Source organism: Centrocercus urophasianus, unplaced genomic scaffold (genome assembly GCF_019232065.1).
Source record: "Centrocercus urophasianus isolate 14NV4802_14NV808 unplaced genomic scaffold, USGS_Curo_1.0 seq_17, whole genome shotgun sequence".
NCBI classification, from domain to species: Eukaryota; Metazoa; Chordata; class Aves; order Galliformes; family Phasianidae; genus Centrocercus; species Centrocercus urophasianus.
Window position 1 is genome coordinate 2672506 of NW_024884722.1, and position 18398 is coordinate 2690903.

Genomic DNA, 18398 nt, shown 5'->3' on the forward strand with positions numbered 1-18398 from the left:
ACCTCCAAAGGCCCTCACAGGAGGGTCAGCTGGGTCAGGGGCTCAGAGGCCCGTCTAGCTTGACCTTGGGTGCCTGCAGGGATGAAGCACTACCACCTCTGGGCAACTTGTGTCACTGCATCACCACCCTTATCATAAAAATCTTGGGAGTCTACCCACCATCCCAGTGCTCTGAGTAGAAATTCCTCTGCTCCTTGAAGCTAGGTCAGCACCTGGGTGATAACATTTGGTGGCTTCTGATAGCTTTGTGGAGATAGTTCTTCAGAGTCTGGGTGTGCAGCACTGCAAGGGGGTCTGGTTGGGATGCACGCAATAAACGAGGGCTGGCTAAGAGCAGATGCACTTTTTTTTTTTTTGTTTTTATTAGTTGTTCCTAATACAAAATTGAGTTCACAGTTTGGTGCAGTCATCTCCATTCAGTCAAAAACATATGTTGTTTCCTTTTCCTTTCTTCCTTCCTCTGTGAATCACGAGCCCAACGAATTGCCTGCTCCCAGATGCCGAGCAGACTCCTTGCAGGTCATCAGGCACGCAGGGAAGTGCAATAAATACACACTGCATGTTGGCTTGTGTTGGTCTGCATCCATCCTGCTGCAAAGATACAGGAAGGGCTTCAATCCCTCGCCTTGGCTGCTCTGTGTTACAGCGGGCGTCCTGCTCCCAAACCACATCCTGGAGCAGAGGATAACACAGCTCGCTCCCCATCGGCTCTTTGAAAGTATTGGCAACACCAGCCCCGTTCTCATAATTCACTACAGTTTGTTCCCTCAGTTTTGTTTTCAGGAATCTTTGAAAGGTTTTCTTTCTAAGTTTGCTCTGTGAAGAGAGCATCGGTTTTGACCTGTTTTTAACCAATATATTTCAGCAGATAATTGGATAACTGCTTTAAAAGCCAAAGCTGGCCTATTTACCCTGCTTGCTTAGATGTAATTTTGTAGAAGGAGGGAAAGCATTTGACTTCTTTTTTTAATGCATAAAGCTGTGTAGTGCCTGATCCCTACATCACTGGCTATATGCACCTAAATATGTTTTAGTGCAACTCCTGTGCCTGATAATGAAAATATGGTATAAATGTTGAACTCGGCTTTCACGCTTGGCTTTCTACTGACACCAAATAAATTCATAGCACAATGAGTCAGCCTCAGAAGATGCAGATTTCAAACTGGTTGTTTTGGATTTGCTCCTGGAATATTTCATCTGTAATGTTATGACACTTTCAACGTGTTTTAGTTAGTTTATTCTTTAATTTTAAAAAAATGTAAATCAGGAATACTTCACAAAAGGACTGCAGCTAAACTTTAAGCAAGCTTTGCTTTTCCCAGAGCAGTCATTAAACCTGTATTGCTGCACAGAAACCAGGAAGCTGTGTGTTAGAGTTCTGTTGTTTTATTGATTTTGGTCTGGCACAATTAACTTCTCAGTTTCCTTTTTCTTGAGTGTTATTTGATTGAATTTTTAACTCTGCATTGGAATCCTGGGACACCAGCAATGACCAGGAATCTGTTAATTTAGAAAGCTCTTCATGTTGGTTTGTAAGAAGTTTGTCAGATGTTGCCAAGAACTTTGAGGCTGACTGTGAGAGGCAGTGCACCTAAACTTTTTTTTTTTTTAATTATTATTTTAATTGGTTTCTGTTTGTGAAAAGAAACTGATTTGTTTTGGGTCATTCCCAAAGTTGTAGTACTGTTCATGTTCTATGCACATCAAGTGAACTCCATGGTGAAATCCTCTAGAGAAGCCTGAGAGAATTAGGAATGCCTGGAGAAAAGCCTATGAGGCCTTATCCTGTCCTTGCCTTCACATGAGATGGCTTTTGCTGTGCCTTCTGGTGGCCAGCTGTGTACATGGAGCTGGCTGGCAGTGCAAGAAGCAACAGAAGAGTCATAGAATCGTAGAATGGTTTGGGTTGGAAAGATCCTCAAAAACTATCTAGAAGGGGATGATAAAATTGGCTTGCCAGCAAGCAACAGGTTGATTTGCTCTGCAAGGAAGGAAAAATAAATAAATTGGGGCGGGGGGGGGGGAAGGTTTTCTTTAGAAATTATGCCTTCCAGATAGAAGGATCTTACATCTGTTTGCATTGCCAGCATGAAAGCAAATAGTACAGTCTGTTTTCAAAGAGTAACTGTATTTTAATGTTGGGAACAAAGTTGGAGCTCTTTGGTTTTGTGCATTACTGGAGTGGCTCAACCAATTTGTTAAGGGGCTGTGATCCGTTGCTGCTCAGTTAAAAATAATCTGCTGCAAACCCCTCTGCTCTCCGTGCTGCTACTTATGATATATAGCCACAGGGATACACGCTTGTCATTTGACAGTAAGGAAAGCACAGCTGAGATCACTGCCCTGAGGAACCTGCAAAAGAATATGAATTAAATGTTTAGACTTTTCATGTCTGCATGAAATATCACTTGCTTTTGGAGGTGTTTACAAGAAACATAGCCTCTTGTGTTCACTTCTAAAGAAAAGCCAGAAGAAAGGAAGAAACCTTTATAGATTTAAAACCAGTGCATGCGATCTACTGTATTCTTTGCTGTTTGTAATTAGCTTAACTGTATATACTTTGCAGGCAGCTTGCATTGCAGCTTATTGGATTGAATTCCTGTTATCAGGGTAAGATCCCCTAGGTGGCTTTATTTCTTATAGATTTCCCAGCTTTTCCTTCCTTGCATATTACAGATAGTGGAGAAGTAATACCAGCTCCAGGATTTTGTTCCTATAAGCATACTTTGCTGCTTGTGGAGGCACAAGGCAGAATATCAGTGTGTGACAAATAATGGACAAAAACATATTTTCATGCAGTTAGTACAAAATGGTGTAGAATTTATCCCTACTGGAAATAATGTACTCTTTCCCTGGTTATGAAATTTCTAATTCCTGATGCTAGCTATTCAGATACAAGTAAAGGCATCTAGGTTTCTGCAGAGTGTAACTATCTGATGCATCTCAAACGTCCATCATTTCCAGAGGTATGCCTATAACATAAACACTGTGTGTGTGTATGTGTGGTGGAATTTATCTTCTCAGAAACACAGAGGATAAAATAAATGTGATCTTATTCTTGTATTAAATCTTGGTGCCTTTTGCACAGGTTAAGGCTCTATGAATTAAACAAATTTCCTCAGTTTTTCTCTGTGTAGAGTACTTGAACTATCGCATCATCTACTCTCATGTGACGTGTGTCAGTGCAACAGTCTTCACTGGCCAATAGGTAATGTCTGCATGAATGAGCAATGTAGTTAGCTTAAGTCTAAATGCGTGCTGAAGGCTCAGAAGTGCACTCAGGTTTCTCTGCCCTTTGAAGATGTCTCTTCACTATTCATCTGTTTTCATAAACAAATGCTGATTTGCTTCTGCATCCAGCTGCCTTGTATAACACTGTGTTAAACCACCATCCATGACAACATTCATGGCACAGCCAAGCTGCTTTGATGCGAGCTGGTCAGAACAAATCATGTTCACCTCTTACATCTTTAAAGGGCCTGGAGCATCTCCGGTATAAGGAAAGGCCAAGTAACCTGGTTCAACCTGGAGAAGATTGAGAGGGGATCCGATGAATGTTTATAAGTATCTAAAGGGAGGTGGGATCAAATGGATGAAGCCAGGCTCTTCTCGGTGGAGTGTGGCTATAGGACAAGGAGCAATGGCCTAAAACTTGAACATAGGAAGTTCTGTACTAACGTGCAGAAGTATTTCTTTATGGTAAGGGTGATGGAGCACTGGAAAAGGTTGCTCAGAGAGATTGCGGAGTCTCCTTCCATGGAAATATTCTGCAGCCTGCCTGTGTGACCTGTTGTAGGGAACTGCTTTGGCAGGGGGATGGACTTGATGGTCTCTTGAGGTCCCTTCCGACTCCTGCGATCCTGTGATTCTGTGAGAAGTTAGAAGTAATTTCTTTCCAATCTTACCCATTTCAACCCATTTCAGTCTAGGAATGTCCCACCAGTGAGGAGTTGGGACAGTTCATGCCAACTGTTGCCTGACACATCACATGGGTTGGGCTATGGCCAACTTAATGGCACATGCAAAGTTGTCCCTGTTGTGAGGTTGGCTTTAGCATAGTTAGCAGCTATTCTGGAGGGAGTGGAAACCACCTTGCTGGATTAAACAAATCTGCCTGTTTCAATCTACCATGTAAGAACATTATTTAAAACTTTATTTGAAACCAGAGAAACAAAATAATCCCTTTTAGTTCTATTTCTTATGCTGATCCCTATTCTCGAATACTGGATTTGGACATCTGAGACAGCTAAAAATGCATTTGTCTTTCAAAATGAATTAATGCTTCTACTTTGAGTTCATTTACATACTTTTTCTTTAGGTATTTCCTTTCATTTCTACCATTTGCTTGCTAGAATATTTTTTTTCTTCAGTGTTGTATGTACTAGTTGAACTCGCATACCTTAATCCAATGAAAACCCATTATAGAGAGGAAGGTGTAAAATCATATGCACTACAATTGTCCACTTCATCAGTTTTCTTTCTCTGCAGATGTAATGAGAAATGACTCAAAATATTCTATCTCCATTTCAACAGTCAGTATCAAGGGAAAAGCTAACAGCGCTGCAGCATGATTGCAGTGCGTGCCAAATCCACAGCCCAAAGGAAGAGATGATCCAGCAGTGATTAAGACTTTTTCCTAGATTAATGTGCAGAAAAATATGCTCAGTGACAACTACTTTGAATTGAAATTCTAGAATGGACATCCCACCAAGGTGAACAAATCTACTCCAAGTCCATTGCTACCAGTCTTTTGGGCATAAAAATTGAAATTTTTTTGGGTGGTTATTTTATCAACATTATTAGAAAGCAATCCATGAAAGCAATAAAAGTTCAAGACCTGCTGCTGAGATTCTGGGTTGATATTCATACTGATGCGATAAAACCTGAGAAGCCAAGGAAAAAACTGTATTGCTATTTTTGAGCTACTGTTCCTGTAACGCCTTGATGCCTTCACCAGAGGGAAGGTGCTTATCTGCTCACCAGTGTTTAGGCAGCATACCTTTAAAACACAGAATCATAGAATATCCTGAATTAGTAGAGACCCATAAGGATCACCGAGTCCAACTCCCAGCTCTACAACAGTTTACATAGTGAGCAGAGAAAGACAAGAGGGTGAAAACTGGTCCATTTTGCAAAGGCATGTTGGAAGAAAGTGGTAGAAAGGGTAAGCAAAGTGCAAAATAATCCAGGGTGCAGCAACTCCAATCAGCTGGAAGTTGGCTGCTCCCACAGTGGAGTGTGGGTGCTCCAACAGGGGTAGAGCTGGATTGGGACACCATCACCAGGTGTCCCCAGAACATCCCTTCTTTTCTTTTTCTAACTGAAGATCTAGAGATGGATGTGAATGGAAGAGGGGTAGGAGCACTTAAAGTATTTAAAAGCGTGTGTTAATTAAACTACCTTCACTTGTGTGCATTGATTTGTGTTCTGTTGTGAGACAACAAGCAAGCAGCTCTGATTCAAAACAGGCTACAGCCTCACTGGGCTCCAGTTGTCCAAGAAAGCATTTATCGTGTGCTTTGTCAGAGAGAGCTCTTGCTTGGCGTTAGCTGAAAGTGCATCACATTGCATTGTTATTTTATTTCAGCACATTGAGTAAACATCACTCAATGGCAATTCAAATCAATGTGCCCCTTAATAAGGAGCACATTAATAGGGCAAATACCTTTATTTCTCCACTGATAAAATTTGGTGAGGACTGCAAGTGAATGCTCTAAATAAGAGGGGGAAATGGCCAAAAGTATTACTTTGATCATCCTGAAGTTTGCTCTGCCTCTTAGGATATCAAGGAGCAGTTTGTGTGCGCTGATGAAATATGCCACCAAATACGTATCGCCAATGGGACAGGAGCAAATTGTAGTTAGAGTGGAAAGAACTAGAAAACACAAATCTGTAGGGAAATAAAGGTCGAAACATTTCTGATTCTGTTATTACATCAATATGATATTTTTTACAGTGTTAACCGTTAGGGTCTAAAGGGCCTGATAAGGTTAATTTTAATTGACTTTTTTCCCCGCTTGATAATTTCAAAGCAATCAGATGTAGGGTAAGTTTTGGTATCGACACAGAAGTTGCTTTCTGTGATTCTCAAGGAAGTCATAACAAGTGGTTCTTGATAAGAGGATCTAAGCAGAAGAGTGTGCGCTCACAATATGCTTTTATTCATTATTCTAAACAGAAGATATAAAATAGCTTTCGAATATCAGTGTTTACAGTAATTCCCATTTCATCTTGCAACTCGGTTTTGAAAATGCTGATTATAAGGAGAGAGTACTATGATGCCTCATGCGACTGGAAATGAGTTTTTAAGGTCTAGCAGCGAAAGTGGGCAAGAAGTTCACCAGTGCAGAAAAGAAAAAGGAAAGACAAAGATATTCATTTCATTTCACAAAGGTATACCTTAGCAAGGCAAAAAATACTCTTTCTTGGATGATCATTTTTATTTCACATTAGAAATTTATCATTTTAACACAATTTTTGTGTTTCCAAATGCCACCAGAGCTGTCTGTAGTTTTTGTTTCATCATGCTTATGACTAGCAGACAGAATTGGAATATATATAGTTACATCTCTTCCTGGGGGGCAAAAGAGAAAATGAGCCGCTTGCTTGAACACTATTTCTATGAAAAAGAAGAGATCCAAACCTGGGTCTCAAGCAAAGCAGTCCAACAACCCAACCACGGGCATTGTGTTGAGGTGTCAGCTTCAGGAATTCTCCAGGAGATAGTTTTCATCCTGTAACAGGCTGCCTTATTCTGCAGCTCCTTTCTAACTTTACTACGTGGTAACATCAATTGACTGTGGAGTGAGTACCACTGAGAATTCATGAGTAAACATGGTTATCATTTACGTGCTAACAGAGGGCCTTCAACTGAAAGGAACCCTGCAATATCTTTATTATCTACTGTGTATTAATAGTATCCTACTCTCAAAACTCAATAGTGTGTATATCTTACGAGGCTTGGAACCAATGCACTAATATTAAAGTGTTAATCGGCATCGCCTCTAAATACTCATGCCAATAAATGACTCCCATGTGTTCTCTGCATGCCAAGCATCATCTGAAGCTTTTAGTTAGCATTCTAGTGGGATCTCATTGCTGCAAAGTTTATGGAGATGCAGAATTTCAATATTGTTTCTGTTTTGTGTAAGAGATGGTATTTCAGTCACAATCTGTGCTTAGGAGTGGTCGGGCATTGGCACAGCTGTGCAGGGAATGATGGGATCAGTGTCCCTGGAGGTGTTCTAGAGCCATGGGGATGTGGCACTGAGGGGCATGGTGGGGGTAGGCTGGGGTTGGGCTTGGAGGTCTCAGAGATCTCCTCCAACCTTAATTGTTCTATGATTCTATGACTTATAACGCTTGAGAGCACCAGGGAGTTGTCAGCTATTTTTTACTGTAAAAAAAACTTACCATTTTGTTTAGTCTGTGATACTCCCCTCATAATTTCACCTTTTAATAAACATCCACAGTTTTTCAAACCGCTTTCAAACCCTGGCACTGCATGTGCGGGTGCTCCAGCAGCTGCACAGCCAGGGCTCCATCACAGCACCGCTGCAGCAATCGCAGATTCCAACCTATTTCTCAATAAATCAACTAAACACAATCCCCCTACAGATTAGACAGCCTTAGTTCTGCAACTGGCTGGCGTAAATATTCAGAAAAGCGTACTGAGCTTGCAGAGGAACAACTGATTTATTGAGCTACTGTAGAGTTTCAAAACAAGGAAATACTGTCTCGCAATCTAGTAAGTTTGTTTAATGAAATGTAAGTTAAGTGTAAACAGCCTTAATGTGCTTGGGAGAGCAGACTTTTGGATTAAGGGTAACACATATGGTAAACTGTGCCTTGTTGTTTGGTGCATGAAGGGCCCGTGTAAGTGCATGCGGGGTTGGCCCCTCTGCCCCAAAAGAAGTGAATCCACCTTCAGACACCGGAGATGAAAAACAATTTGTGTGACGGTCAGAGTGCAGGGATATGAAGACTGCACATGGTCGTGTTGGGGCTGGAAATGCAGTCCAGATGTCCTGACCCTGCCTGTGAACTGGGATTTGTGTGTGCTCTGCTGCTGATGGCTTGTTTAGATCATTGCCTTGCATATCGTGTACATGCAAGTACCTTGTGTGTTGTTTACAGTGATCCTGAATAATATTTTTAGCCATACTTCTGATTGCTCCAACACCAATTCTTGTAGTTTTTACAAAATATGAATTATTCCTTCTGAAAAGTTATGCAGCATGTATTAAAATATGTAGGTGTTCACAGGGAGCAAGTAGTTCAGTACTACTGTGCTTGTTGTTTGGTTTCCAGGAGGGTCTCAGATCTGCGTCGCTTGTGGGACCCTGCACACAATTATGTGACATACTGAGGAGGTTTGAGAGCCACCAGCTCCCAGCCTGGTCACTTAAACCAGAGATGGGCAGGTGAAGTGCAAATCTGATTACCTCTGCCTTACTTTACAAAGGGTTACAGGAAGGTTGAGCATCACGAAGAGTTTGTATCAGTGTTTAATCTCGGTGTGTGTTATATGGAGAGGAAAAAAAGAGACAATTCCCAACTGTATCAGGTAGCTTGCAGAAATGGAGATGGGATCTGCATTTGGGCTCAGCCAGCTCTGTTTTCTTCTTGCAGAACCACCCGTCCTTGCTGCAGTTGGTGGTACAAGCTGAAGGGCAACATCTGGTCATCCACCTGGAGAGGAACGAGTGAGTACCTCTGATGCATGTTCATTTTGCACTGGCATTTCTGGAGAGAGATTGTAATGCTTACACTGATGTTTTAAAACCAACCCCCAGCCAAGTTTGCTCCTTGTCCTTAAACTGAATGTTTTGCAGTTTGGGTTGTGTGCATTTGCATTCTGCTTAGAAAGCATGAACTGGTATTTGTGATTGCATTTAAGTGGGGCTGGAAGCAAAAGTGCTGCTTCTCTGTGTTTTCTTTCTGATCATTGTTCTTATTTTGTTTGGATTTGCCCCCCTTTCCTGCAGTAGTAGGGCATTTTATTTACATTAATGTGGAAAATCCTACAACCTTCAGAATGTTTTTGAGAACTCTACCTTCCTGGTGCTTCATGTGACCATGGTCACCTCCATGCAATAACTATGGTTGTCTGCTTGGAAGCATGAGCCAAGTGATGAGGCTTAACCTCTGCTGGACCATTAGGTGCAAGCTCAGTGGATTTGTTGGCAACGTGCTGTGGTGGGATGGTTGCACTGCTCATGAAGCTCACAGTCACAGTTGAGCCTGAACACTTCTTGGTGGGCTGTAAATACTGCATCTTCTTCGATGTGTTCTTAACAACTTCTGCTCGTGTCCTGAAGCTCTCAGAGGTAGATTCTGGGAGATGCTGCAGGGAGGGTCCAGTGGTAAAGAACCATCCAGAAATGAAGGCACTTCTCTTTGGAAGCACATGAGAAGCAGAACCAAAGTCACTGAACTCTTAGTTTACCATCTCGTTCCCTCAAGAGTACATTGTGGGAATCCAGATCAGGACAGCTACATGTGACTCATCAATGAAATATCAAAGATTATTTGTGATGTAGGGAAAATTTATCCCAAAATGTTTGTAAGGATCAACGTGTTTTCAGGAGGTTTCCCTCCTGGTGATGTTAAAGCAGCAGAGGTGTTTTCTTACTGTAGTAGAAAGGCCAAAGATGTAAGAGGTGCAGCTTTAGGTGTCATGGAGGAGGAAACATGCATGTGAAAGCAAATGTAAATGCACTGCCTTGGGCTGTTGACTGCTATCCTCATTGGAAAATGGTGGGGCACCTCTCCAGAGTATTGACACAATGCAGAATGCTTTTTATTTCCAGACATTTGGAGAAACTCTTAACATTACCCAGCAGGGGTAGAATGAAGTTCACTTTATTATTCAACATTAGGACCAAACCGTGAGCTTCCTTAATGTTATTTTCAATATTTCTTTGTTGTTCATTTCCTATCCTTGAAGGGAACGTAGATCCCCAATGCATAAATTGCTCTGCTTCAGCAACTAAAAGAGGATTTAATTCATTTAGTAAACAGGGATTTAACTTTATATTCTCTTAATCTTTGTCAAAGGGTGTGCCTTCCCTTAGGAATGTGAAGTATGCAGCAATTGAGGAAACTATTTGCATTCCATGTCAGCGATTAAAAGAACATAAAATTGCTAATATGGGCCTTGCTGAACATACCGAATTCTCTTGTACCTATAATAAATCAGATTTAGAAAATTGTAACATGCAGTCTCCATCTCTTTTAAAAGTAGAGGGCGACAGGACTGTAAATTAGCTCTTATGAACATCTGTTAGACTAATCGGATTTGGAGATTTCTGAGCTCTACTTCAGAAATACAACATTTCTGAATGGCTATTTTCTAGTTTACCTATCTCTGTGGTGGGATGCCCCCCAGTAGGCTCGTTTCTAGAAGAGTTCTGCATGGTGATGCCAACATGAGGTTCAACATGCTATTGTAAGACATTGAGGTTAGCCTTGCCTGTGTTTGGGGTTTGTAGCATACAAGACAGCTTACATATCCCAAATCACAGAAGCTGGTCATGGCTTTGCAGAATCATTATTCCCTTTTCTTCAGTTCGTATTACCGATCCCTGTTTTCAGGACAAATAATGGGCCAAGCACTGCAAAGCAAGGCAAGAGCTGTGTGCTGCAGCCTGCTCCATCTTCCTGACATCGGCACGAGCCACGCAGCTCAAATATCTTGAAAGCCATGATGATGAGTACTGGAGCAGCCACTGCTTTAAGTGCAAGTAGTGTGCTGAACGCAAACGTATTTTCTTGAGCAGTTAGTGACAATGCATACGAAGCTCTGAGACGTGTGCTGTTGTTTTACTGTAGTTTCATGTAAAGCATGTTATTCCTTGGAGGGTGGTTGGGGTGGAGGTGTATGAGACCCCTAATTACATTATTTCTGCATTGGATCATGAAAAAAAAAAAAAAAGCCAATAACAAAAAACTGGATATGATTTTACATACTTAGTAGAAACAGCTGCTTTGAGTAGCCTTGACATTAAAATCTATTTATTGAAAACCTTAGAGATTTTCCAAACCTTCAGTTATATTTCAAAACATGATTCAGATGTATTAGGCAACCCCAAGTGAAGACTGATGTGTTAAACCATCTGTTATCAATGGAAATATTTAATATCAATTTGGTGTATGTCTGATTTTTAGACTCAGCAAGATGTGTTCATAGTTGTAGGGCAACATATTCGTTCTGGGAGGTTTGCTGGTGCCTAATTTCACAGCTTAAGGTTTGAAATCCTCTCAATGTTTTCCAGCTGTTAAGTTTACTTTTGCATTTATTCATTAAATAATCCAGTGATTAATGTTCAGGCACTGCACGTTTGTAATTGCAAAACCTAAATTATTTGCTTTGAATTAAGCTTGTCAATTGTAGAAAACCGACCAGCGAGTTGCAAGCACATTTCTTACCGTGATTTATTTGCAAAATATGATTGCACTCTTGAAAACCTTGAGCTCTGTAGTACCTTAACTGTTTTAGAAACACTTGTCTTATGGAGATATTTCCAGAATCAGCAAGTCATCTATCAGCTGCAAAGCAAACCAGCCCTAGCAGCAGATGGCTGACTGGTGTGCAAAGCAGCCGTGATACCGACGTGCCTCTGTGGTGCAGGGCAGGGGAGTGTCTGCTCAGAGCAATTCCTTTCAGGTTGGTGGCAGCATATGGGCCTTAGAAGAAAGTTGTCCTGATAGCGTGTAGGTGAAACAAAACCCCCATAAGATTAAATCTGAGTTGGAGAGGAGAACAGCACGCGACTACTGGCTGCTCTTCTGCAACTGGAAACGTTTTGCACTGTCAGAAGTGGGTCTGCTTGCAGCAAAGCACTTAAGTGTGCTTTTAACTTTAAACATATGAGTAATCCAGGTAAAGTCAGCGGAATTACTGATTTTCAAAATTAATTTCACGCTTTAATGATTTGCTGACAAAGGTCATAGTTATGGATGTCAAAGGAATATAACTTTGAACAGATGTTAGCGAGCTCTTCCAGAGCCACGTAGACTTGCCTAAAGGGCAAGGAGGAAAAGCTGAGATATGCAGAGGGTTCGCGAGAGGCAGCATGGAGGTGGGATGGGTTGGCTTCAGGGATGTCTGCAGCAGTGCATCCTTCAATGCATCCTGGTTCCTCCGGGTGGGAGGCAGCAGTGGGGTGAGCACTGGGCTGGTGCTGTCAGAGCCCAGGGAACCCTCAGGTGGAACCCAAGGTATCTTCACTCACAGTGCTAAGCTGAGCTATCTCCAGTCAGGCTGTTGTGTTCAGAAATGATTGCATTCTCTTTTGATTTAAAAAAGAAAAAGAAAGAAAGAGGGAAAAAAAAATTCTCTGTTTTCTTCCTGCCTGACCTTTCTGAATAAGAACGCTGACTGGCACGCAAGTGACATTCTAGCTTCATTAATTTAGCTGGAAAACAACCCATTTCCACTGCCAAAGAAAATAGCTGACAAAATCTGTTAATGAATTGACTTGCTTGTATACAATCAATGGCTACAAGTACGGATAGAGGAAGCAAAACTAAACAAATATAACTAGAGAAGTAGGACGTCTCACAATGTACTGTCTGTGCTGTAACTTAGCCAAAAAACACTGACCCCTGACTGTGTTATCTGCAGACGTGGGGCCAGCAGTGTACTGCAGCATTTCAGTGCCTGCTGACAGTTGGGGATTCTTATTAATTGACAAAAATGTCAATTAATGCTTCTTCAATGGCAGTATCAATGTTTCCTATACGTCCCAGGACCAGCTTTCTCCACACCAAAATGCAAAGATTCAGGCACTGCAGCTCTGGTGATGTTGGCATTGAGCTGTGACACTAAGGGACAGGCATTTGGTACAGCTTTGTGGTGTAAGGATGGCATAACGATGGCACTGAAATGTTGAGATTTGCTCAGTTTTGAGCAGTGGCACGGGCTGGTTTCTGCAGTGGGAATCAGCTTTGTGTGGTTGGGGTGACCTTTTGCAGTGTGGTTTTTGAGCTGTATGTTACAGTGAAAGGGTTCAGATCCACCAGGGGAGAAATTATTGTTTTCTTGAGCTGTTTTTCCTCTCCTTATACAAATACGCCAAAAGTAAGGAAAACAAGAGATGTTTATATACTGATACAATATGCTGGAAGTAGAGAGAATGGAACTTGTATTCTTTGTTGTGGTTGAATGTCATCATCTCCAACATTACCAGCTTCTCTGACACATCCCAGAAAACAGGGGCAGTGGGAACCACCCCTCTTTCTCACATGGAAAATTGAGGCACAAGAAGTTCAAGATTTCTGCATTTATCACTGAATTATAGAGCTTGCTTGGACAGCATGCAGAGAGCAAGTCTGATGAGTAGGGCAGCTTCCTCTGTACGTTTGCTTTCCTGACAATAGTAGTTTTCCAAGGCTGCATCAGTTGACAGCTTTGAATCACGTTAACACAAGGTTCTTCTTGTTCAGTGTCTGTCACTCAGAGGAACCTTAGATCTGCTCCTTCCAATTAAATATATAACAATAATAGGGAGGAAAACACCCTTGCTGGTGCCAAAAAAAAAAATTAATAAGAGTGCCTGTTTTAAATTTCGTTCCCTAGATAGCAGCAGTAGAATGTGATATTTTCAGAACTGTTTTAATCTCCTCATGTACTGAAGCGTATGAGGATTTCAGCATTTTGTTCCAGCACTGCTCAGCAGAGGCTGGGGTGGAAAGCTGGCAGGCAGAGGGCAGCAGGACCTGTGCTGCCTGCTGGAGGCAGCTCTGTCGTAATGGTACTGGAAACACAGGCAGAGTGTAATCATCTGTGACGGCAAAATAAATAATTAGGGGGGAGACAAGAGAGAAAACAGCTTTCTAAAAAGCCTGCCATCTCCCACTGACGGTCATCAGCCAGCCCATGTGGCACACGTTGTCCATTGCTGCCCGTGGAGCGATGGCCAATGCCAAGTTGCCTTGCTGGCTGGCAGGACAAACAGGGCTGTGTCCAGCTGGACCCAGGCTTTGCTCACAGAGCTCCCGGTGTTCCTCACACGTTTCTGCTATCTGCTGCTCAGGCAGGTTTTACACTGCTTTTGTTTCCTGGGTTTCTGTATTTGTTTCTAACAAGAGTAAGCAACGTGTCAATAGCAGCGAAGAGCAGATTGTTGCGTTCTGCTGAGCAGCATCACATGGCCCATCATTACCCGGGATGTCTGGTCTTCTTTACACAACATGTGCTGTGAAAACCAAGAGGATTCTCCTGCTGTAAAACATTTTTTTCAATGTTGCTTGGTCTCAGAAGGACAGGGAGGACTGGGGTTTGGAAGTGGGTGATCTTTGAGGTTCCTTCCAACGTAAGCCATGCTATGAGTCTATGATTTTATGACTGTAACTGGGTTTTCAAGTCAAAATTGAGGCTGAGACTCCTCATGTTGAATTTCCTATTAGACATTTTTACTTTGATGCTCAGTCCCAGGTATCCAGTGCCTTTGGATGAGTACAGGAATGTGACAGTATGTCTAATGTCTCAATAATTGGCTTTATTTTTGCATTTGGTGGCATTTTGCTGGCACACACTCAGTTCCTAGGATCTCAGCTTCTCCTGAAGGCTTTGCAGAGAGAAAGAAATAGTGTTTCTTTGCAAAATGTTATAGGGAAAGGTGCCAGCTACTTAAATCACTTGAAGTGTTCCCTGTTTCATGTATTTATTTTTAGAGGTTTAGTAAACACAGAGTACACTGCAGTACTTCAGATGGATTCTTGGTGATTTCATGTTGTATGTAGAAATGAAGGGATCAAAGGAAACAATTCAGATTTGGGCTTCCTGGACTTTGATTGATCTCCAGTTTGTCACAGCACTTTCTGCAGACCCTTGGGGTAATCTGCAGGGATTGTTTCTAGAAGCATTGATAGCTGCTCTCCATGTCTGTGTGGTTGCAGGAGTCCTTGAACATCCCAGGCTCTGCACCACCGTCATTGATTTCTCACCTGTTTGTGTTGCAGTCCTTGTAGGCAGCCGTCCCATCCCTGTGTTTGCCCTCCAGGTGTTAGCTGGTTGGTGGAGGAGACAGAATGGAGTTGCCAGAAGGAGGGGATGAGCCATGTCCTGGCTGTGCATGTCCACATCAGTGCAAACTGGAAAAAAAAATGTGGTAAAAAAAAAGTGCAAGTATTGGAGGGACTTCTTAGCATTCTCTTTTTTTGCAATAATTAAGGCTCATAGAGTCATAGAATCACCAAGGTTGGAAAGACCTACAAGAGCATCCAGTCCAACCGTCCACTTATCATCAATAGTTCTCACTACAGCATGTCCCTCAACATGACGTCTGAATGTTCCTTGAACACCTCCAGGGTTGGTTACTCCAAATTTCCATCAACAGACATAACAGAATTCAGCTTTCTGAGCTTTCCCTTTCTGCCTTGGGTGTAGGGGCAGGTATGGCATGCCTCGCCATAAAGCTATTTGAGTCCTCACTTCTCACACTACAAGGAAACAGGAGGGCTGGTGGGGAGGAGAACTGAGTGCTCCATGTTGGCAGGAGCTGTGGGGATGCTTGCTGGGGCAGCTCCGGCTCAGCCCTACTGATGTCATGGTTCTGTGGCACTTTCAGAGCGATGCCTGTGAGTCAGGCTGCAGGCATGTCTGCAGGGCCTCTGCACCGCCTGGCTTTCCTCTCTGTGAAAATAGAGGAGATTGGAGAAAAAAAAATGAGGGGGGGGAAAAAAAAAAAAAAGGAAGAAAAGGGAGAGAAAGAAAGGAAAAACTCAGACGCGAGGTATTTAAGGACAAGAATCTCCTGCATGGGGCTGGATTCAGAGAAGCAGATACTTTCCTGGACGCGAAAGCCCAGGCTCTTTCCAGAAAATGTCAGTTCCTGTCCAAGTGACAGCGCAGTTTCTCGGGGCGGCAGAGGACGGCCGAAAGCACCGTGGGGAACAGCTGCCCAGCTCAGTGCTGTGGGCAGCAGCAGGACATGCAGCCCTGGCATTGCATTGCGTCCTGCTGAGCTGTGAGGGGTCACCTATTTGCATTCTGTAGGTGAAAAATGGTGTGCAAACACTGAGCATGGCTGTATCGGCCAAGAGGGATGATTCAAAAAGCAGAGCCTATATGAAGAGTCATACTGTGGAGGAAATACATATATGGAAACATGAGCTTGGCAATAGGAGGCTTCCCCCCCCTCCCCTTTGATGTCTAGCCTCAGTAATCCAGACAGATTCCTTCAAAATTTGGTCCAACTTATTTTTGTGCTTTTATCTTACTACCTGCTACTTGCTCGTTGAAGGAGCTGTGAAAAAATTCTGCATACCTGGCTGTGTGTAGAACTGTGCTTTTTGCATGAATAAGGTAACTTGAGTACACTGCAGCTTTCCCCCTAAATGGGACTGCACTTGGCAATTCACGCTTCCCGAGTCCTCTCGGGATGAGAGCAGAGCCTGCCTGTTCCTCCATCTGACCCACATATTTGCACTCTCTCAGTGTGGTTCAGTCCAGTAAAAGCACATTGCCCTCCTCCTATCTGATGCTCTTTTTTTTCCCTAGGGAAAAGAATAAAGAGTTATGTTCAGTTACAGCTCTACTTCAGGGTCAGTTTCAGTGCTGTCTCCATCGTGGTACGTATTTTATCAGACCAGGGCTCTGGAATCTGCACTTTTCTAGTGCTTGTGATGAAATGATCGTATCTGATTACAGTTTCTCTGTAATAAGGAGGGATAGGAAGAAGCTTGCATCTCCAGCTTTCAGATCAAAATAAGTAAACTTCTGGCTTCAGAAAAGTTGTACGTGGCATTTATGAAGATGTTAAAGCATGCTGCCTTGTACAGCTTAATCAGAAAGGCATATATACAGCCCTCCGACTTCAGGGGATTGCTTGGATTTAGCTAGGAGAAGGATTTGATAGATATGAGCGTTATTTTTCTTTTAGATAGTCAAAAATAAAAGCAGAATGGGAATTAGAGAATACTAGTTGAGATATTTTTACAATTTGGCATTTACTGCATCTGTGAGAACAATGGAAGTAACAGCACTCTGTACATTTAACACAGCTCCTCAAATACAGCCTAGAACGTTTCTCTGCTTTGCTCTGTGATATGTGGTTTACTGACAGGTCCTGCCTTTTCTTAGCACAAGTCCTTGCTCGCCCTTTCTGCTCTCCATCTCTTCTCTTCCAAGAGATTGGTAAAGCAAACTCTGTTTCTCCCCACCCCTCCCCCCCAAATCATTTATTCTTGCTATAATATACTACTAAGGCAGCAAATGCCTTATCAGTTTTGAAACAGCGATCTGGGTAATTCTAAGCAGATGTCTTTCTCTAATCACATCAGTTATTTCTTGGTCAGTCTTGATTAGCTGATTCTTACATAATGAGAAAGTATAGTTAATGGCCACTTGTATGTAGGGTGAACATGCTGAAAAGAACAGCTTAGCCCCTTGAGAACAAGAGGCTGATGAGCCAGTAAATTCAAGCTACATGGAATGAATCTTCATTATGAGTCATTAGAAAGGATGACGCTTTGGCTAACAGATGAAATATCTTTGATGAAGACCAGTTGTAAAAGCGCAACTTAATAAATGTATTGGGGTGACTCATAAATTCAATGTACACATTTGTTTCTTTGCAGTACGTGTCAAGTCCGGTGCAACATCATTTCCTGTGTTAGATGTGTCCCCTGGCTGGATACAGGCCTTAAAAAAGACACTCTTACATCTCTGGGTGAAAGATGACTGCACAATAACTTGGCAGAGGATTCAAAATGAAAATAAGAGTCTTCAGACCCACTTCATTTGTCTGGAGCATGGGCACATCTCCCATTGTAGACTGGCTGGTGAATGTTAGGTGTACCATAATTTGATTAGACTTGCAACTCATCTATTTAGAGGTTGGCCTGGATTGGAGGAAGCTATAGCAATTTAACTTGTTCCATGAATCCTTTGGGTAGCTTATGCAGTTTTAGATGAACAAATAAAAAATTAACATAGAATCATCTAGGTTGGAAAAGATTTTCGAGATTACCATTCCATCCTTCAGAGTGACCTACTGAATTCCAGTACTAAACCATGTCCCTTAGTTCCCCATTCATACTTCCAGGGATGGGGACTCCTCTTTGGGCAGCCCATTCCAATGCTGGAAACAGCAGGGATTCTAAGTGCCACACAGGAGGTGAGAAGCAGAACACATCTCCTATCCCGATATTAGCAACAACTCCATTCCATTCCCCAAAATGTAGAGTAGATAATGCCACATTATTAGCCATGAGGTAGCGTTGGGGAAGCATCAGATGGCACTCAGAAATGGTTCTCAGAATATTTGAGGAAACTCTGTGGAAGGAATTTTCTTTGCTTTGCTTGTTTTTGTTTTGTTTTGTTTTGTTAAAGAAGTTGGTAGTTCTTAGTGCCTACTAAAAATTACAGCGGCCAAAAGTGTGGAGCTGCT

The 18398-nt window shown here is 42.3% G+C and overlaps 1 protein-coding gene across 3 annotated transcripts in view; it reads left to right on the forward strand.

Moving 5' to 3' along the window:
* ADAM12 (ADAM metallopeptidase domain 12) overlaps positions 1–18398 on the forward strand; it is a 178632-nt gene that overhangs the window by 45665 nt on the left and 114569 nt on the right. For all 3 annotated transcript variants that reach the window (XM_042818662.1, XM_042818661.1, XM_042818663.1), the window contains one exon: positions 8632–8705. In XM_042818662.1, coding sequence (XP_042674596.1) covers positions 8632–8705 — 74 coding nt within the window. The remainder of the gene's footprint in view (positions 1–8631; positions 8706–18398) is intronic.